Source organism: Vigna unguiculata, chromosome 2, assembly GCF_037176805.1.
Source record: "Vigna unguiculata cultivar grain cowpea cultivar isolate G323 ecotype 2 chromosome 2, ASM3717680v1, whole genome shotgun sequence".
NCBI lineage: Eukaryota > Viridiplantae > Streptophyta > Magnoliopsida > Fabales > Fabaceae > Vigna > Vigna unguiculata.
In genome coordinates, this window is record NC_140793.1 from 32,407,125 (window position 1) to 32,429,804 (window position 22,680).

The 22,680-nt window shown below is 28.5% G+C and overlaps 2 protein-coding genes and 1 pseudogene across 4 annotated transcripts; all 3 read left to right on the top strand.

Moving 5' to 3' along the window:
- The first annotated feature begins 410 nt into the window (after nucleotides 1-410).
- LOC114171652 (methyl jasmonate esterase 1-like) lies at nucleotides 411-1,927 on the top strand (annotated as a pseudogene). Its single transcript, XR_014988984.1, has 3 exons — nucleotides 411-783; nucleotides 879-1,007; nucleotides 1,749-1,927. The product of XR_014988984.1 is annotated as a methyl jasmonate esterase 1-like (transcript).
- A 2,663-nt stretch (nucleotides 1,928-4,590) lies between these two features.
- Nucleotides 4,591-6,602, top strand: LOC114171638 (methyl jasmonate esterase 1-like). 2 transcript variants are annotated; one of them, XR_003601599.2, is made up of 4 exons: nucleotides 4,591-5,024; nucleotides 5,095-5,238; nucleotides 5,368-5,732; nucleotides 6,420-6,602. XR_003601599.2 is itself a non-coding variant. In XM_028056535.2 (3 exons), exons 1-3 carry the CDS (start codon nucleotides 4,656-4,658, stop codon nucleotides 5,650-5,652), a joined length of 798 nt encoding a protein of 265 aa, XP_027912336.1. In that variant the 5' UTR covers nucleotides 4,591-4,655; the 3' UTR covers nucleotides 5,653-5,880. The 2 variants fall into 2 exon arrangements, 1 of the variants encoding a protein (XP_027912336.1); XM_028056535.2 differs by lacking the exon at nucleotides 6,420-6,602 and having other exon boundaries at nucleotides 5,368-5,880.
- Nucleotides 6,603-9,076: 2,474 nt separating this feature from the next.
- Nucleotides 9,077-10,588, top strand: LOC114171000 (methyl jasmonate esterase 1-like). Its single transcript, XM_028056324.2, has 3 exons — nucleotides 9,077-9,534; nucleotides 9,609-9,749; nucleotides 10,165-10,588. The coding sequence occupies exons 1-3, from the start codon at nucleotides 9,166-9,168 to the stop codon at nucleotides 10,447-10,449; spliced, it is 795 nt and encodes a 264-aa protein (XP_027912125.1). The 5' UTR covers nucleotides 9,077-9,165; the 3' UTR covers nucleotides 10,450-10,588.
- Nucleotides 10,589-22,680: the final 12,092 nt, after the last annotated feature.

A 22,680-nucleotide genomic window follows, 5' to 3' on the forward strand; every position in this document is an offset into this window, starting at 1 on the left:
TTTGGTGAGCTGTCTCAATCTATTATAAATTTAAATAACTAAATAGAAAATAAAATCTAGATTTTTTAAAATAAATTAGTTGGAATTTTTACAGACTTAAATCTAAATCTACATTTTTTTTAAATGAAATAATTTAGTGGTTTATAAATAATTTTGATATCAGTTGGAATTTAAAAAAAAAAGTGATCATAAATTCAAAATAATTGAAAATCAATGCTAACAAATATATTTATAGAAAGTCTATCAAATTTGTAAAAAAGTTTTTTTGTCCAAAACTCATTATATATATATATATATATATATATATATATATATATATATATATATATATATATATATATATTTATTAGATAACCTTTTCCATTCCAATTATTTAGACAGGGGTAAGAGAAAATATAGGGTGAGATAAGATGCAGAGAGAGAAAAAGAAGCATTTGGTGTTGATTCACGTACGGCGGTGGCCATGGTGCATGGTGTTGGTATAAGGTGGCTGCATTGCTGAAATCGAGTGGACACAAAGTCACAGCTCTGGACATGGCTGCCTCCGGGATCCATCCGAAGCAGGCGGAGGAGCTGAATTCAATTTCAGAATACTATGAACCTTTGATGGAATTTCTTGAGAGCTTGGATGGTGAAGAGCGTGTGATCCTCGTCGGTCATAGCTTGGGAGGGGTCGGCGTGTCCTTAGCCATGGAAAAATTCCCCGAAAAGATTGCAGCAACGGTATTTGTCAGTTCCTGGATGCCTTCTCCCGATCTAAGCTTCTTCACTCTTTCTCAGGAGGTGCTGTATACTTTACTTTTTAATCTTCACATCACTACGTAAACTGCATGAATTTCCTCTCTTCACTCAATCTTATTTCATGTCTAAAGTCCCAGGCTCGTCGAAGATCGGAATCTAATTCGCACTCAAAATTTGATGATAACAACAGTAGTCAACCCAAAAGATCGATGAAATTCACACCCGAATTCTTAGCGTCCAATTTATACCAGCTCTCTCCACCTGAGGTATATGTACTTTGAAATAAAATAGATATATTACAATTTTTTTTATGTAATTTTGTTTTCTTCTGTGATTTTAGTTGCTATATTTTTAAAACGAACTTAGGTTTTCCTATTACAATTGTTACTGATCACTTTTTTTTATTTTTAATTTTCAAACAAATATAAAGACGCACATGTGTTTTTTTTACCACAAAATATAAAGTTTTCACTCGCATGCGCACGGAAAAACTAGTAAGCAGAAGTGTTCATTTGTAATTTAAAATATCGAAAATTACTTAAAGCGTGGAAATTTATCCAAAATTTAAAACCATATCTTATAATAGAAAAAAAAACTTTTTAAAATATTGATTAAATCAAAGGAGCTGTTCAGAACATCGTGGAATGCTGCTAATTTATGAAGCAAAAAGATTTTTAAACTTGTGCTAGTCACGTAGGAATATGCCACACGTATACTTAGGGAGACATACATGCCCTTTTACTCTTTGTTGGTGAATCACAATAATAGTTCATATGGTTTTAATTTAGATGAAATCTTTTGTTTTGGTGGAACTAAGATGTTAAACTAGAACATCAATATGTATAACAATATCTTTTTATAAGGGTTAGAGTACTGTTCAATGTTTTTTTAATAAAATTTGTTCTTTGCAATAAAAAAAACAAATCTGCGTTAGGGTTTTTGGTGAAAACGTATATATAGATTGAGAATTAACAGTATAATTATGAGGCATTTGATGGAGTGTGCAGGACTTGACTTTGGCATTGTCATTGTTGAGACCCACTCGCATTTTTGGCGATGAAGAAATGTCGGGTGAGAATGCAAGAGTGACAGAAGAGAAGTATGGAAGTGTGAAGAGGGTATATATAATGTGCGAGCAAGACAACATTATCTTAAAAGAATACAGGAAAAGTGTATCATAAGAGAACATTATCTAAAAAGAAGATAGGAATATATAATATACTATATGTTTGTAGACGAGCTAAAAAGGTTTCATCAATCGCTTGAGTAATTTCCTCGAAGTTATTTCAGAGATGTTGACGTCATAATTTCTTTGGAGTGTCCCATAAGAAGAGGATACTTGCAAAAACGATTATGATACTAAGTCAATTCTTTAGTTTGAATAATAAATGTTATTCAAGTTTTTATACCCTGAAATATCAACCTACCTATGAAGTCATTATAGGTCATTGTGTGGATGCGTTTGGAATGATTTGATTAGTAGTTTATTAAAGGTATGATGATTTGTATGTAAACTTGGTAATTATTGCGTTAAATGGCCATGTTCGGTCAAGGCTTGTGTGTCATGTCGGCTATTGATATGAGATGAGATCTATTGATCATTGCATATATAGAATCCAAACACATAAAATGCAACGTAATTTAAAATAAAATAAAATTCTGGCCTTAAAATACATATATTAAATATTCTCACTATAATGTATATGTATTTAAATACAAATAATCAAGACTCAATAATTGAAAAAAAATATAAGTATTGAGTAAATTCACCTGACGCTAATATCCAATTACTAATCAAAGTTTACTTTATATACACAATTGCAAAATGTAATTAGGGTCATTTCTTAATAATGTGCATAAATCTTTTCAGGTTTCCTATCATATTATACATTTATCCATATGATTTAAATTGTCAATTGTGAATATAACCCTAAGGATTCAGAAGGAAAATTATTTTCTTATTCGGTAACTTTTTAGATTCGTTAATAGGAAAAAAATGATACAAATTTCATATTAAGCTAAGAAGAGTAAAATACATATTTAATGTATATAATTTGTAATTTTAGTAATATATTGTTTTTCTTAAAGAGCTAGTTTAAACGTGCACTTAATACGAACCAATAGAGAAATTTAAAAGTTTAACAACCTTTTGGCAGGGTCAAACTTGAAATTAAAATTAATATTATGTTCAACGTACAATACATAGAATTTAAGAGTGAAAACGACACAAGCAAGACCAATGCCTAGATTTTAAGAAGAAAATTTATCATTTCCCCGTTTTCAACCAATTTCTTTTAGTTTTTTAAATAATATATTTTAATAATCCTACATTATTATTAAGCTTGTTTCTTAGTAACAATCTTATAGCCAATTAAAAGTAGTTAATAAAAACTCACTTTTATTAAAAAGAAATCTATATTAAATTGAATGCTTTTTAGTTAGTGTATAACAAATTTTAAATATTATATTAATTTTAATTAGAGATGGGGATGAAGAACTGGTCTTGCTAGATGAAAAAGATTAGTTGTGGAATTGATGAGGTGGGGATGGACTGTGATTGAGATTGTGATTATTGTGGGTCAAAGTCCAATTTTTGTGCCAACTTTTTTATTATTGATTTTCTTCATGCGGACTCGCTATTCGACGTTCATCTAGATCGTACGTTTTGTTTGAAGAGATAATATCACGTATTATCATTAATTTTAATATATTTTTAGATTTCAAATTGTATTTTAAAATTGAAATTTATTTTTATTTTAAATTTTAATATTGTTTGATTTATAAATTTTAAATATGGATATATGTATTTTTTTATTTTATATATTTGAATTATTTATAAGATTTGACACATTTTAATTTAAAATTATATTTAATATGTAAAAGAAATTATTATTATTGTACCAAATTTAAAATAATTTTATTTATTTATTTTTTAAATTTAAGATAAAAAAGTATCAAAATTTAAAATGATGACGAATTTCAATTTTATATCTAAATATAAGATTTATAAATATATTTAACTTTTTACTGTGTGCAACAAAATTAAATTATTAAAAATATGTTTTCATATTAAGTTTGAGTTTAATTTTTAACAATAATTTTTCTATTTTTCCTCTATTTAATTTTGAAGCACTAACGGCCATCATCTTACACTTCACATAAAATTGGTCATTTGACGAGGAGAGGAAGAAATTTTCTAAAAGACAATATGATATCTTGAATGGAATTCTCGGTGTACTTTGGTTTAAAATGAAATTTTACATGTATATGATGTTTGTGTTGGTCAAGTATTTTTTTATTTTTGTAACCTATCAGAACAATAAGAGTGATAAAATTTTAGGTAAACAAAAGTGGTATCAGAATAATAAGAGTGATATAATTTTATGTAAACAAAAGTGGTAGATTAAGTTTATGTTCCAAAACTCATTTTCCGATTTTGCTATTTTCTTGTAATTTAATATACAACAATTATAAAAGAAAAAGATGTATGGTTTAAAATTATTTTTTATTATTATTTTTGTCTCATTTGATTTTTGTATTTGAATTGAGATAACCATGCTCCTATTAATATATTTGTTTTTATCGATAAAAAAATATAAAAAACCTTTTCATCATAAAATTACATATAAAAATAAATAAACTTTAAACTTTAATTTTTTTAATTTTTTATTCAAATGATGTATTTTAATCTTAAAAAAAAAATATCCATCTGATAAATAAATTATTTCTTAAATTAACTAATCTAAACACATCACTAATTTTACATTTACTATAACATGATGGATAAATCTTGTATGATTGAATTCAGAATTTAAAATACATGTTAAGGAATGAAAGAAAATGGACAGACATGTATATTTATTTAGTAGAGACATAAAGCATAGAAGGTGTGAATAAGCAGAGAAGTGAGAGAGATGGAGGGGGAGAAGAAGAGGCGTCTGGTATTGATTCACGGAGCCTACCATGGAGCCTGGTGTTGGTACAAAGTCTCTACTCTCCTCAATTCCGCCGGACTCCAAGTCACGTCACTCGACATGCCTGCGTCCGGCATCGATCCAAAGCAGGTGCTTGACATCACTTCAGTTTCAGAATATGTTGAACCTTTGTTCCAATTTCTACGTTCTTTGCCAGCAGAGGAACGAGTCATCCTTGTGGGTCATAGTTTTGGAGGCTTATGCATTTCTCTAGCCATGGAATCCTTCCCCCACAAAATCGCTGCTGCGGTTTTCCTTACCGGTTGGATGCCAGGTCCCCACCTCAGCTATCTCTCACTGATGCAAGAGGTACCAACCGTTCCTTCTACCATTGTTTCATCTCTCTGTTACTCTCACAATTTAATTTATTTTTCTCCAGTTCAAGCACAGGTTAAGCTTGAAATTCAATTTGGGCGCAAAGACTGTGTCTGATGAAAATACTAACAGTGATGATCCGAAGCCATATATGACATGTGATCTTCAAAACTTAGCATCCAACGTCTACCAACAATCTCCACCCGAGGTATATGTCTTTTCAAGTTGTTTTCAAAATATTATCAAGAATTAAGCATTATATTATTTTTAGCATTCAACTTTACAGAAAGTGTCTTGATTAAGCATGATATTGGGATGGCATGCGTAAATGAATCAGGACCTGACCCTGGCGTTTTCACTTTTGAGACCCTTTCCCATCTTCGGTGATGAAGATTTGCGAGAGAATACACAACTCACGGAAGAAAAGCATGGAACTGTGGCGAGAGTGTATATAGTGTGCGAACAAGACAAAATAATGGAGCAGGATTTTCAAGTGTCGATCGTTGAAAGAAATCCTCCTAATGAGGTTAAGGTGATTGCTGGAGCTGATCACATGCCCATGTTGTCTAAACCGCAAGAGCTTTTCTCTTACCTTCAACAGATTGCCGACAACTATTACTAGCATTTCAGTGTTGAATTTATTTCTGCAATTATGTGTGATCACCATAAAGATCAGCAAATCAATTTTATTATGGTTACCAGGTGAGACATTTGTACCTTCCCAGATATTTGTAGATGGTCTTATGAATGTGCTTCTCTACTTTATGAAACCATTCTATTAGTGTATAAAAACCAATTAATACACGTTATAAATAATCTATCTAAATCTATCATGAATGACTTTCTCTAACCTTTGATCTTTAGTGTCTTATTTATTGACGATCAATGAGTCATCAATCATCAAAAAAATAATATAAAAAATTAATTTTCATTTTAATATTTTCATTTTTTTATAAAAAACATTCTTCATTATATTGTATATATTCTTTTTTAAATGAGTTTTACGTAGATGATTGTGATGGTAGTTAAAATGAATATTTAATCTATAAAATTATGAGATTTTAAGGTTTTAGGTTACGAGTAAAATCATATATATCATCGTGTTTTTCTACTAAACCAATTATTCACCTTTTTAAGTAAATATATTGAGTTCAAATAAAATCGAAATCTAATTAAAATTTAGTACGATTACAAATTCACTGTCATGTATATTATTAACTACAATACCACCAAATAAAAAAAAATACCGTTAAAATTCACCGAGCATTCATTCACCTTCTTGAATTAATTTCAATTAAAATAAAATTCAATTAAAGATGATAAATGAAATTTTAATTATAAAAAAATTAAAATGTAATTAAAAATTGAGTGTTTTTTTTTATATGTTAGGTTTAGGTATCACTTCTGGGGAGATACAACACCAATGAGACCTGAGCTCAACCACATAAGGTATTGATACCACTCTCAACCTAAAACCTTAAGACAATGAGTTTATGGGTCTTTATTCTTATGTAGTGCTCCACTTTCTCATTTCTAGCAAATGTGGGACTTAGAATCACACTTGAATTCCTAACAGTTAGGATTGTAAGTGATTTTTACAAAGTAATTAGTTTTGTAGACTTAAATTTGATGAAGCATGGATAAAAGAATTGAATTTATTTTAATAATTTGTTACTTTTATATTTTGAAAATAAAATGTATATTTCGATTTATGATTTTATAAATTCTTTACAATCTTAACTATAATTTTATTTTAACTATTGTTATAATATTTTTTTATCAAAAAGTATGTTTTTGTAATGTCCCATATTTATTAAACATAATTTACATATAAAAAAATAAAATATAAATTTGTATTGTAATATCTTTATATTTTATTTATTATATCATGTGTTATTATCTTTAACCTAATCTACCTTTTATTACGTATAATCATAGTACTTAATAAGCTTATATGTAAATGTAAATCAATTTAAATTGTAATCAGATAAAAAAATGACATCTTTTGTTTAAAAGCATAATATTTGAATTATTTGTAATTGAATTATCTTATGTTTTAAATATTTAGTTAAATAAAATAATGATTTTTAAGATGATTTAGATGTAATGTTAAGTTGTACTTTAACATGTTAAAGTCCAATCAAGGAATAGATATATAACAAAATATCACCTGAAAATATTAACCATGTCAAAGATTGTTAAAGCCAATAGAAATATAAATCTATATCTATGGAAAGTCATAGAGGAATATGATGTTCCTCCGTATAACATATCACATATCACATATATTTCTCATATTTCTAAAAAGTCCTAAAAATTTCAAGAGTGGTATCAGAGCCGATGGTTCGGAGTGATTGACCACATAACCATAACACAAAAAAGGAGTCACTGAAGTGACTGACCGCATAACCACAACCAAAAAGGGGTCACTCATACACCTAAAGGAAAATATATCATATGAAAAATAAAAAAAGGGATTCACTGTTGATGGGAGATTGTTGGAAATAGTCCTAGTGTAAGTCAAAAGTCCTACATTGGATAGAATAAATAAAGTTAAACACTATATAAGAATAAAAGTCCATAACACTATTGTCTTATGGTTTTTTTTATAAAAGTGGTGTCAAATGTCTTATGTGTGTAAAACTAATGTCATACAACAATATATAACATATCACATATATTTATCATATTTTCAAAAATCCTAAAAATTTCAAGAGTTTTATATTCATATATTAGTCTCAACCTAAGTAAATATATGTGATATATCTATATAGTCATAATTTTTTTATGTGTATATCTTTTTATTCTTGACAATATGCATAATGCAGTAATAAAAGTACATGTGTGACTTGGGAGCTGATACAGAAAAATCTATTACAAGTATATATAAAATTTAAGTTCTATATAGTTATACTTTCTAAAAATTGAAAGAGAGATATATTTTGTTATGGATATAATTATTATTTTGTTTTAATTTTTTGAAATTTAAAAGATAATAATATAACATTTCTTTCATATTTTGAAATTGAGCATTTTTTTAATACCAGAACTTGAATTATGTGTAACTCTAGAGCTAACATATTATCGTCATATATTAAGAATGATAATCCAGTTTCACAAGAATTGTAATTTGCGCAACTGTCATCAACTATGAAGATTACAAAAAAAAAATGAAAAAATTTAAAATATTCATACAATAGTATTTTGCTAATTAACTCTTTGATTTTAAGTTTATGAAATATACTATGACCAATATATTAAATATAACAAAGGAATATATAGTAGAATATGTTATCCATATATACTAAAAATTATAATAGTAAATATACATTTAACTTTATGCATGCATAAAAAAATTTAGATAACTCTTACATTTTCAATTTGACAAATTATTAATTTTTACTTGAATAATCTAATATAAACATAACTAAAAATATTTAGGTACTACTTTCACATCATACACATTATTAAACAACTATAAAATGACAAAATCATATATGCAAATCATGCTATTAATTACAATAGAATGACACAATTAAAACTCTATCACATTTAAAATAGAGATGGGAACAAATATACAAGAGAGGAGGAACATTAAAAAGTAAAATTTATATGAGTCATAACATTATCAAATTTTACTATCTCTTCACGATTATTAGACAACTTAACATAATACCTAATTTTAGTCCTTGTTAATGAAAACATCTAAATCCGAAATATATTTTCTCCTACAAAACTTATATGCAACACATGATCATTTTGTATGTCACAAAACTCAAACATCTTTACAATACTCCAATAAATAAATAAATAAATAACTTTCAAATTCATCGTTATCAATCACGAGAAAACAACTATTTCTTAATAAATTAACTATTCTAATATTATCAAACATCACTTGTTATTTTTTTTATTAAACTTTTGTTCTAAGCAATAAGAAAAGACAAAACCCGGGCTACGGGTCTAAAGACTAGCTATATTATAAATATGAATACATCTTTTAGCATTGAATACACAATTTAAAATACTTTTTATCAATTGAAAGAAAATGGACCAATATATCTATTTAGTAGAGACGTAAAGCATTGAACTCTGCTGATAAAAAAAAAACGTAAAGCATTGAAATAGTGAGAAGATGGAGGGGAAGAAGAAGCGGCGTCTGGTGTTGGTTCACGGAGCACAGCATGGAGGCTGGTGTTGGTATAAGCTCTCTGCTCTTCTCAATTCCGCCGGAATCCAAGTCACGTCTCTCGACATGGCGGCGTCCGGCATCGATCCAAAGCAGGTGCTTGACATCACTTCCGTTTCAGAATATGTTGAACCTTTGCTCCAATTTCTACGCTCTTTGCCAGCAGAGGAACGAGTCATCCTTGTAGGTCACAGTTTTGGAGGCTTATGCATTTCTCTAGCCATGGAATTCTTCCCCCACAAAATTGCTGCTGCGGTTTTCGTCACCGCCTGGATGCCAGGTCCCCACCTCAGCTATCTCTCACTGAAGCAAGAGGTACCAACAATTAATTCCTTCTATGTCTAAACTGCTATTCTCTCTGTTACTCAATTTAATTTCATTTTCTATAGTTCAACCACAGATTAAGCTTGAAATCCAATTTTGACTCAGAGGCTGTGTCTGATGAAAATTCCAACAGTCATCAGAAGCGATATATACCACCCGATCCTCAAAACTTAGCATCCAACGTCTACCACCTATCTCCACCCGAGGTATATATATGTCTTTTCAAGCTGTTTTCAAATTATTATCCGGAATTAGTCTCTTCAAAAACTTTAACCAGGAAACAAAATTTTTAGCATTCAACTGTCTTCCTACTACGACAAGAATTAGTCTCGTGAACCGTTGAAACGAATTTCATTTGCACTCTTGTGGTTTCACAAACACGCGCGCAGAAACTGTTTGTAGTTATAACAGATACTGAGAATTGTTTGAGTAAGCTTCGAAATCAATTTATAAAAATATTAGAAATTGAGTATTATTGATTAAGATCAGTCTACAAATTTATTTATCGTCGTGATAATATTGATAGATTAAGAATAAACCGACAGAAAAGTAGTTTATGAAGCAGTGATTTTACAGACGATTGCAAAAATGTATTAACCATGGTATGTGTAAATGAACAAGGACTTGACCCTGGCGTTGTCACTAGTGAGACCCTTTCCCATCTTCAGTTATGAAGATTTGCGAGAGAATACACAACTCACTGAAGAGAAGCATGGAACTGTGGGCAGAGTCTATATAGTGTGTGAAGAAGACAAATTAATAGAGCAGGATTTTCAATTGTCAATGGTCGAAAGAAACCCTCCTGATGAGGTTAAAGTGATTGCTGGAGCTGATCACATGCCCATGTTGTCTAAACCGCAAGAGCTTTTCTCTTACCTTCAACAGATTGCTGACAACTATTACTAGCATTTCAGTGTTGAATTTATTTCTGCAATTATGTGTGATCACCATAAAGATCAGCAAATACATTTTATGATGGTTACCAGGTGAGACATTTGTACCTTCCCACAAATTTATATATGGTCCTATGAATTTTGATTCTCTACTTTATTTAACCATTAAACCATTTCATTAGCTTTTGAATTCTACATAATAATTTCAATCGTAGTATTATAATTGTGAGTAGACTAATGGGATATTTATTACCCTCTAACTAAATTTGAATGATAACTTGTGTTCTTTTTGGAAATATTATATAAAAGAGAACTGGCCAGTTATATAAATTTTAAAATTAAAAAAATAAAATATGTATAGAAAAGAAATTTTTAAAATAAATGTCAAAGAGAAAAAAAAAATTAAAATAATGATTAAAAATGAATTATTTATAAAATAATTAATTTTTAAAATAATAATTAAGAATAAAATTGAAATAACGAAATATGAAAAAAAATATATTTCTTTATATTATATATATATATATATATATATATATATATAATATTTATTGCGGATTAAAAAATCTATCGAATCGTGACCAAAGTGTAATACGAAGAAGACGAAGTCTATAACTCAGTTGCAACTAATTTTGCTTATTGTCGCTGTGGAAATTAACATATAATGGAAATTCATATGTAAAGCTTCACTAAGGTGTTCTTGTTCTAGCCATAAATAATTTCTTTGGAATTAGTTGTACAATTACTTATTTACTAAGCTGTTTATTTCTCTTGATGACTTGAGAGAGCTGGGCCGGTGAACCATTTCAGCCTAAACTCCATGATGTTCAGGCCATTACTTTGTGCACTCTGATAATTACTACCTGCAGCCCCAAAACAAACAAAAGGAAAAGATTCAAAAACCTTCCATCACACTACCGTTGCTGTTGTCATTTTCATCATCACCGTCGCTACAAAGGAAGAAGAGAGGGAGAATGATGCAAAGAAAAAGAGAAAAAATGAAAAGAAAAAAATATATTATTTTAAAAAAATTATTTCTGAAATGTTTCAGAAATTTTTTTTTTTAAGACATTTCATGTAGAAATGTTTCAGAAAACTTATTAAAGAAGACATCATACATATTCTGAAAATTTTATTTTGAAAATCTTACATTGAAAAGCTTATTTCAAAATGCATTTCATATGTTTCGAAAATTTCATTCCAAAAATTTTGTTCTTAAAATTTCGTTCTAAAAATATTATTTCAAAACTTTTCCAAAACATATAATCCAAAAGTTACTTTTTCAAAGACAAAAAGATTATTTTGAAAATTTGATGGGATGTGCAAAAAAATGGGAGTGCGATAAGTAAAAGCCCGATGCTCAATCTAAATGACTATTTCTTGGACATCTTGGATTTACGGTTAAATGACATTTACTTTACTTTATTTAACACTTCTTAACAAAAAAAAGATAGTTTAATAAATATAACTATTAAATTAGATAATATTATTTTACTTTAAAAAATATTCTCACGAAAATAAAAATAAAATGTTTTGCCTAATAAAGTTATTTCACTGAAAGGCTACTTCAAAAAGAAATTAGTAGATGTAATAAAATTTCATTGAGACCATATATTAATCTTTCAGGAAATGTGTGAAAAACCATACAATACGACTTAAAATTTTTTTTTAATTATTTAAAGAAACTATCCATATTCATGATTCTCTCATACTTTTTTTTGCATAGATCTTTGGACTTAAAATCTACTCATTTTAGTTGTTCTCATATTTTTCAATCGTTCTAATCATATATGATAAAGCTGAAACAGATTCATGTGTATATATTAATTAAGGACTAAAGCTATAAAAGCTTAAACAGATTCATGTGTATATGTTAAGGACCAAAGCTACAAGTAGCGACGTAAAACACAAGTATATAAATTAATGAGTAATTAAACTTATCCGTGGCCAAGGACAATTTTACTAACACAATGGTTAATAAAAAGTTGTAACTATGAACTACCTAGGGTGGATATATAATTTTTAACTCCATAAATTAAAACGGCACAACTAGAGAACATCACAAGTTGATTTACATCCTATGTACAAAATCTACAGGATGCGTCAAATTGTGCTGTCATTGTTGGAAATTTCATGAAAAAACATCATAATATATGTTACTATTTGTGTACTTTTATATAACATAAAACTCCAACTTAGGTCAAATACATAACCACCGATATGACGCTGGAAAAGTTTTGTGAGAACGTTTAAAGTTGGCATTGAAAGATTGATACATTACATGTTCATGTAAGAGGGTTGAGTGAAAATAGGAAAACATTTGGAGAAGCATGTGGAAAATGTTCCTCGTATTCCCTTTCCCATTTGTAGAGATTGTTGAGAAGTTGTTTAAAGCTGCATCAACGAAAGTATTTAAATTGCAGGATTTTATTAATTTCTAGGCCAATGTGCGACGAGGCAGAGGAATCTGCTGTGTTATCGTTTCCTTTTCCTTTATCTCTTTGTTCCTCCTTTATCAGAGTTTATGTACAGCACATGTTTCAATCTTCTTACAACATTATTATGGCTCACATATCATTGCTTCACCAATCAGTTGCTACACATCATGCTACCTCCATCAAAAGTCTCTTCAAGCAATCTACGAGCTTTGTTTTCCAAATATTTAACCAAATGGACAATCATGCTCTAATGTAGTGTTAGTATCTTCTTTAAAATGATACTATTCATAAAGACAAAACATATATCAATGTGTTAGGAATCCAAGTGTGAGTCTAAGTCCCATATTGACCAGAAATGAGAAGTAGAGCATCATATAAGAATCAATGCCCATAAACTCATCGCCTTAAAGTTTTGGGTTGAGAGTGGTGTCAATGCTTTATGTGGTTGGGTTCAGGTCTTATTGATGTTTGATCTTTCCAGTGATACTCCTCCTTAAAATCACCCTGAGAAGGAAATTATTAGAAATCCAAGTGTGAGTCTAAGTCCCACATTGACCAAAAATGAGAAATCCAAGGAGTCCACAACTGTTTTGTAGCTGTGAGGAATTAAAAATAAAATCTCATCACATTGTAAAGGTAGCTACTTACTAAAAATTGTTTCCACTATAATGATTCCAATAATATCATAAGTTTTCAACTCTAAGATATTCCACCAGGGAAAGAAGATAGACCGTGAAGTAACGACTCTCAGTGTGTGTCAAGTAAGGTATACATTATATTTAATTATCATAATTATGATTGAAATAAAAAATTATGTAATTTTAAAAATGGCATCGTGACTTTCTTTTAATAGTTATGTATATATTAGTCTTAACCATTAACGCATAATCATAGATTTATTTTAACACTAAAATAGTTAAAATTTATTTTTTTTACTCCTAAAAAAATATTTGCATAACCTCACTATAAAACTCTAAAAATAAATATACTAAACAACATCAAGCATATATCCATTACTTAAATTGACAATAATTTCAGATAAATGTGATGGATTGTCAAGGGAAAATTATTAGCAAAAATGCTAATTAATGTGTATAATCATCATCCAGATTAACTATAAAAAGAAAAAAAAAGTCAATTTGCTTGGTATATTCACCATATCACTATAGAATTTTAAGGGGAAAAATTAATTAATTGGCATCAAGTGGAGACAACAACAGAGGTACATGTGTAGGGTTTGATGAAATGATATAACGTTAGACCCCATTACCCATTAACTCCCCTTCTAAGCAGAGGAGAAATTAGAAACGACAAGCTTATCATAAAAATCATAGTCATTATCTAGTATACATCAATCAGTAACACTATAGCCACTTATTTATCACAAGCATAATTGCTCTAATAGGACAATAAAATAATGAAATTAAGCGTGCGATTTTAATTATCTGTAATTAGTTGTTGGGTGAGAGGGGCCCTTTGAGATAGTGATTTTTCATAGTTTGCTGGTAAAGAATTCTATATATCATTGTCCCAAAATTGGGTTCGCTGCTTTATTGGTTTCTATGCGCTTGAAAGCTAATCTATAAAGATTCGTTGAATTGATATGAATGACGGTGCATTGTTTTCTAATGCTTGTGCTTCCATTTTCCAGGTGGCTTTGCTAGAAAAGAAGATGCATGCAGGTGGTTAGAGACTGAGTTGTTGGGAAAACAGCACTGCACACCATTTTATTTAGGCTTTATCATCGTATTAATTTTATGCGAAATATGATAACATAATTATATAATGGAAAATTTAGGGTCTATAACTCCGACCACCACTCCTGGAGGGCTTCCATGCTTTCCTCAATGATAGTTGTCTCCGGCAAGGTGCTTTCTTCCACGGAGGCTTGTACTTCATCACCTTGAAACCGTTTTCTGTGGTGCATTTCAATTTAGAGAATGGTAAGTGAAACACGTGGCTGAGTTGTTCCCACAACTCACCTCTCAAAATTAATTAATTAATTAAATAAATATTTAAGAAAAAGAAAAGTGAACTCGTTATTTTAGAGAACAAATTCAATTTTTATTTATACATAAACTGTCTTTATATAGTACGACTTTGTTTTTTTGAAAAAAAAAAAAAAGAAATCGATTGGGTGGAGGACTACTTCACCTGTAATGTCGTCCTCCACCCTCATGATTTCTTATTTGACAAAAAAAAATTCAAAAGATCATATTTTACAAATTTAACATCAAATCCACCCTCAAATACAAAAAAAAAAAAAAAAAAAAAAAAAAAAAAAAACCTCTTTTAAAATATCGAAATTTCGAAGTTTAAAACGGAGGATGCAGTGATGAATGATGTGAGACTAATTAAACATTTAGTTTCATATTGCTTAAAATTGGGTAATTAAGCAAGTAGAGCCCCGGAAGTATGCAGGCCGTGGTAAGTAATGAACAGAAAATTGTCTCAACGGTTTTGTTGGTCGTTCCAACTTGATGTTAGAAATTAGAAAGGTTAGGGGGTCCGACACATTAGGGAATCTTCCCAACAATAACTTTTGTCAGCTTTCAAACCTCACTCCTCAATCAATACCTATACTATACCTATGCATGTAAGCGTATTTTGCTGCTTTTAAGGTAGGGACCATCCAACATGGCTAACAAAATCTACAACGTGAACAACCATTTATTCACCTCTCTTCATCTCTTTTCCAACATCCATCACTCTAACATTTTCTACACATTTTTTCCTTTGCTTCTTTGCCTTTCAGGATTATGCTCTAGCTACCTTCCATCCTTCCATGGCCTTGGGTCTATGAAGAAGACATATGTAATGTTTTAGCTAAAATCGCTTCTCTTTGCATGTGCTATACACACATAGATCTATATAGGTATCCGACACTGACCATGCTTTTTGTTATAAGGCCATGTTCGAGGCTTTCGTGTACATTTATATGCATATGGAACATAGAGGATCTATATACACCCAAACACAGACGCTTCCATATGATGAAATATCGGAAATTTTACCTGTAATCAACATCCTTAATTAAAACCTAATCACATGCGATCTTATTAGACTGGAGAGTCGGTGATTATCGATCAATATCAATACTTGCATCTATCATGTTATGACGATTAGAAAGGAGAAGAAGGAAAAAAAAAAGTTGGAAAAATGAGAAAAAGGCTAAATGGGAGGAGGCATGAGAAAGCTGTAGTGTTGGATAAGAAGAAACATGAGACATGAGTAGGGTCCATGACCCATGTATATAGGAATATAGGTTTATTCAATTTTTTATCCCATATCGTTCATCTCCTTCCATGTTCCTATACTCCTATATGGTGGTAATGTAATAGTTAATATGATATAAAAAGACGAAAGAAGAGAAAAAAAATGTCAAATAATCAATTTTGATATTTAGAGGACAGATTTTCGAAACTTACTTGAAGAAGTCGTGTCCTCTCAAAACGAGTTCAAAGTATGTAATTTTTTTTTTCTGAAATTGAAGTTATTGAAGATTAACGACTTCAAGCAGAAGACGTGTGGGATTTTAATTTGGTCACATAATAGGAATTTTTTAATCCTATATCACCTCTGCATGACTTACCCATTAACCCTAAGTATTTCACAATCTAGCGTGCTGCTTAATATGTTCGAAAATCTATCCTGTCCCTTTTAAAAAGCAGAAGGAAGTGAAAGAGAGATGAGGAAGCAAGGCAATGGCACTGCCCGCGTTGCCCAGGCTGTCGTCTTTAGCGAAAGCTGGCGTCGTTTCCGGTCTGCCCGCTGAAGTGCATGCCAACTTTCCGTTGTTTAGGAAAGGAAAAGAATAAAGTTAATTTTGCACTCCAACTGAACATAGCAGCAAAAAACACTCACTCCCTTACTGTCTCTATCTACCTTTCTTTTTCATTCTCTCTAATGCCAATCCCTATACCATAGCATTAGCATGCATGAATCTACTAACATCACAAAAACAACAAAAACCCAAAATCCATCTTCTCAATCCTCATACTCTACCTCTCCGCAAGCCACGCGGGTTTATTCCTCTCACTAACACCATTTTTTTCTTTCCACATCCATCACATCACATAACAAATTATCGATCCCAATAATTCATATTCCCAGTTTCTCCCTCTCTCACTTTCCCTTTCCCTCCACTAATTTCCTTCATTCTTCGTTTAACCATGATTCTCATTTTTCAATTTTCATTTGTTAGTCGCAATCTACGCTTGGTCCACATTTCTGTATGTAATGAACATGTCGTACACTTCAATTTCCCTTTTACCAAGTTGGACCAAGTGTGAAAGGGAGCCTTAATTAGTTTTCTTTTGTTAATTAAATAGTCTAAATAATTTTGGTCGCTAGATTCTGTTTGTGGTTTTTAATAATTTTGAGGGGATAAATGTTTTTATATTAATAATTGTCAGTGCTCCGTCAATTCCATTAGATTTTATAGCAAGACTGAGGGGACAATATCGGATGTAAATATATTTAACAAAAAAACCAAGATTTTGTTGAGATATCACCAATTAATAGGTTGTTTTGACAATTATGCTATCTTGCAAACCTCTTTTTCCATAAGCTTTTTTACCACTTTCTTCCTCTAACTAAAATTTTCTTGTCTTTTATCATCATCTTTGTAAAATGGTTTCGGGTCAAAATGCAGGGTTAAAACAGCAATTTACGGGTCAAAATGAATGATTGTGGTTACTCTGTCAGCTCCGTGTGTAATCAGTGGATTATACATGGTTACAGTTCATATGACAATGCGTGGCAAGTTGACAGATTCATAAGATGATGCTGAGTGTCTTGTTTTCATTAGGAAAGTGGTATAAAAAGTAATGGACATTAATTTGGTGAGAACAACTTATGGTCAAGAAGACCAAAGTCTTTGTTTTATAACATGTACAATTTCTCATTACTGCATGGTTTTTGGACAATTCATGTCATATCACACGAAGACACAAAAGCGTTCTTGTCATCTCTCCTATGCAACCATCGTGCATCCAATTCTAGTTTGGAAATGTTTATCTGTGTTTCACGTGACATTTATTTTCTATCTTTAACAACCCTTTCTAGTAATTTTATATATTTTTTTATATTATAAATAAATAATTTAACTGGCACAATACATATAATAAATAAAGTAGTGAAACTATGTTTATTTTTTTAATGATAAATAATAATAATAATAATATTATTATTATTATAAATATAAAATTAAATATAAATAATTTTTATTTTTATTATAAATAGCTTTTATTAGTTATTGTGTAGATAATATTTAATTGAAAAAATAATTAAATTTTAAAAAGTCAAATTGAACAAATAATTAAATTTAAATAAATAATTACTTAAAAGTAATATTGATAAAATAATTATTTTAATTTGATTTTTAAAAAAATTAGAAAATATAAATGTGAATATCAGAAAAATAACTTTTTTATATAACGCATAAATTCTCTTTTAATTTATAATGTAATATATATTGTCATATATAAAGTTCGTTTAAAATACTGAAAAATAATTTTAAAATGAAAGTGAAAATAGATTAAAAATTAAGAAAATCCATAAAAACATGTTTTATTGTGTAGTTGTTAGATGAAAAAGATAATATTATAGCTTATATCATATATTCTTCATTGAATGTGTTATCTCTGAGTTTTATCATTTCTTATAATTATTAATATATTTTATTGCGTATTTTATATTAATAAAAATACATATTATGTTACAATATACGATAATATTATCTGAATGTTTTATCATGTGCAAACGAACAAAAAACTGTTTAAAAGAATATATATAGATGAAAAATATTATTTAAATATTAATAGTATTATATATACATATAATATAATATAATATAATATAATATAATATAATATAATATAATATAATATAATAATTAATTATATAGTGATCAATTTAAATATTAATTTATAAATTAAAAATTATTAATAACTAAAAATAGTTAAAAATTTTAAAATTATTTTATATATTAATAATTAAAATAGATTTTATTATAAATTAATTTTTAAATTGATTACTTACGTTAATTCTGACAAGCAAAATTTTAACTACGAATAAATTTGTCTCTAAATTGATTCTAATTAAAAATTTAGATTCTAATTAAAAAATTGATTTCTAAAATCGATTTTAAATATATATTTTGTCATTATCACTAAAATTGATATTTTTAAAAACATTTCTCTCTATACATATACTTTAAAATTAGTAACTATTTAGTCTACTTTTTATTTTATTTTTTTGGGTTTCGTAATTAAATTAATGATCAAATATATTTATCATTTAAAACTTTATTGTTGACTTAAAACTATCCATTTTTGAGACATAATCATTTTGTTTAAATTGGTTGATGTAATATTCGTCGTCTAGTGGACAAGTGTAGTGTTTTAGGGATCTTAATTTCAGTTACAATATTTTATTTAAAAAAATAAAATTACTTAAAAATATTTACAAATTAATTGTTTTGCAAGATGAAAAAAAATATATATAAATTGTGATGACAAACTTTTGTTAGTAATATTATTTGATAATTTCAAATGTTATTGCTAATGAAAATTTAGTTTCTAAAATATAAATAAAAGTTAAATCAGGCAATCTAACAAAAGTCACAAGTCAAATACATTAAATACAAAACAAATATCTCACAAATTAAAAGTGGAATAAGACTCTGTTAACATTAATTAAGATGTTTTCGTCAAGTAAAAGAAAGATATTATATTTAACCTAAGACAATAAATTTATAATTTGTTTACATGATATTTAACTTTATATTTTTATTTTTAGTCATTTTCTCAAATACTATCATTAACACTTTAATCAAAATAATTTGTAGTAGAATTTGGTGGAAGAGGGATTGACATCAAAGAGTCAATTTGGGGGAATAATTATATGTTACATTTATGGATCATGTCTTTATATGTTCTCCAATATTTTTTCCTTAAATATGTTAAGAAATGAAGATATTATTGATCAATTAAATTAAACCTAAATGTAGAAAATTTTATAGCAAACGAAACTTTAATTAATTGAAGTCTTAACTATCTTAATCTGAAATAGAACTAAAGTGAATACATAAAATTAAGATACTTTAAAATTTTAAACAAAATTAAATAGTGCTCCAATATATATAATATTGAGAAAAGTTAAATATACTTCTTTGATAGTTTCTTGACTTTAAACAAAACACAAGAGGGAGCGGAACTTTGTCAATTACATATCAAAATCAAACTTTTGCATGATGATGCATTTAAGTGCGGGTTGACCTAATCAATTTTCACGTTTTTCTGATTCTGACATCAACTTGTGTAAGCAAATTTCTGTGTTCAACTATTCCAAAGCGATTTTAATAACAGTTTTCATCTTTTCTCTCACAATGAAAGGAATATTAATCAAAATGAACTATTTATCATTGACAAAAAAAAAGGATTATAATGCTAATAAACGTTGGAAAAACAATTTACTGAACTTTAGGTACGAGTAAGTACTTTGAATAAATAAAGTATTTACTGATTATGACACATAATTAAAATCATGCAAACTACATTTTTTTTTATTATACATAGTTCAATAAATAAAAAAACCGTTTGCATTAAAAAAAGAAAAATGAATTTTTGACAAATTTTCCATAAATAGGATTAAAATATATTATTTTTTTATTTTTTAATGAAAATGTGAATATGAAATATCTAACGGGAAAACTATAAAAATTAAAGATACTATTACGAGTCAAGTTAGGTAAAGTGGACCAAAGGATTAGCACAAGAATTAACAAGGAAACATATAATCATTGTTAATTCCCTACCTACCATCATAAATATATATAAATATGGAACTTTATTATTTTAAATCAATATTGGTTTATAAATGTCTCTAGATTTTTTTTTTATTTTAACTTCTAATAGCTTGATTTTTGTTTTCTTTCCCTAAAAATTAAGTACATGATATAAATATGTTTTATTTGACATAATTAGCAAAAACTTGATAAAAGCCGAATTAGTTTATTGAATCACGAATGTGGTAGTTTTGGTATATGAATCGATAAAATTAATTAACAACTAGCCATATAAAGTAATATAAAAGCCGTGTGTGCGTGTACATAATTTCAAATAAAAAACAAATAATACATTTATACGTTATTATTTTTAGTTAAAGTGCATTTAACTAAATTAAATGGTGAATTACTAAGTTTGAGCATTTAAATTATTGAAAAGAGCATCGATTAGAGTGAAGTCATTTTTACAATTCAATTCGTAAAATTTTTTAAGAAAGAAAACCACACAATTAACTCTTAATTAGCTTATAAGTCATATATATGATACTTCCATTAACATATCATATTGAAGATTTTAAATCCGTATTTTTTTTTTCTAATCAAATACCTTTAATATTTTTTTTTTATCAAAGCTAGTTAATTAACACACTAAGCTTATAAACATATATTGTGAGACTCGTTATTCGTCCCTTTTATTGGATGAAAAAAGAACATGGGTTCCCATCTACATGCCGCGTACCACACCATGACCCATGATCGCATAACAATTTTTTCTTTTTCGTATAATTGTAACAAAACTTTATAACCCATTTTGTTATTGAAATTAGAAATAGTGTCTAATTACAACATATACTGTAACAAAGTATTTTGGTGTTTTTTATTTTGTTAAATAGAAGGCTAAATTGATTTGGGATGTGCAGTGACACAGTATATTTTTAAGTTGGGAGCAGTAGGGACAATCAGCTTTACACGTATTTCCACGTGATTGCCCCTATTCTATTCTCCTTTGAACTCGCAATGATGTTTTTTAGAACAAGGAGCATCTTTACTTATGGAATTCGTTATCCCTCACATTAACAACGATTATTATTTAAGAAAACATTCATTACTACTGCTTTAATTGCTTCTTTATATTACGTTTCGTTTGTTGATTATACATCATTCATTACAGACATAATCTCAGTGTTTGGAAGCAAAACACTCTGACACACGTATTCCTAACGAGGAGAACAAAAAATTTACAGTATATCATGTAGAGCATATATAATTAAGACCAAATTAACACAAAGGTGAGTTAAAATCCGTGAGAGAAAAAAAAAAAGACGAATTAAAATCTTGTAAACGTTGTATTGTGTTCATGCATATAGAAAGCGAAAATAAAAACATGTTATATATGATCCTTAGAAGATAATAATGATAAACCTTTATCCGCATTTCATTAGTCCTAAGTGGGACAGGCAAAATGATATCGTTTACTTACATAATTGGTTCTGCAAGACCACACGTATGACATAATAAGTGTAATGATCAAGGTTTTAAAATATGTTTTCTGAATCCGATTCAAATCCTAAGATAAGAGTAATCATGAAGTTTAAGAAACAAGAAAAGAAATTATTGTGCTTTAAAATTTTATATAGGTTTGTAATACTGTGATTACAAATTTCTCTCTCTATCGCTTTCTTTGTAAATACTTAAATTGGTTCGAGTAATTAGAAATACTTAAATTTTATATATGTTAGATTACCATTTTAAATAAATGTAATGGATTAATACAAAAAAAGGTTAACAATTATAGTTAATTTGAATGAAACTAACAACAATTTTCCGTGTAATAATATAGGTTGTCTCCAAATACAAATTCCAACATGAAAAAAATTGTCGTTTGTGAGATGAATGGGGTAAAAATGGGAGTCTCCCACATGGAGTCTATAAAAAAATTATAAATAATATGATGGAAGTGTGATTCTAAAGAATGGTAAGAAGCAAAAAGGACCTAACCGACAAGGAAGCAGTCCTA

Bases quoted from the DNA above. Each gene is read 5' to 3' on its own strand.
- LOC114171638 (XM_028056535.2), top strand. From the start codon at position 4,656: ATGGAGGGGGAGAAGAAGAGGCGTCTGGTATTGATTCACGGAGCCTAC. The intron at 5,025-5,094 runs GTACCAACCGTT...ATTTTTCTCCAG, and splicing joins ATCTCTCACTGATGCAAGAG to TTCAAGCACAGGTTAAGCTT. The intron at 5,239-5,367 runs GTATATGTCTTT...TAAATGAATCAG, and splicing joins ACCAACAATCTCCACCCGAG to GACCTGACCCTGGCGTTTTC.
- LOC114171000 (XM_028056324.2), top strand. From the start codon at position 9,166: ATGGAGGGGAAGAAGAAGCGGCGTCTGGTGTTGGTTCACGGAGCACAG. The intron at 9,535-9,608 runs GTACCAACAATT...CATTTTCTATAG, and splicing joins ATCTCTCACTGAAGCAAGAG to TTCAACCACAGATTAAGCTT. The intron at 9,750-10,164 runs GTATATATATGT...TAAATGAACAAG, and splicing joins ACCACCTATCTCCACCCGAG to GACTTGACCCTGGCGTTGTC.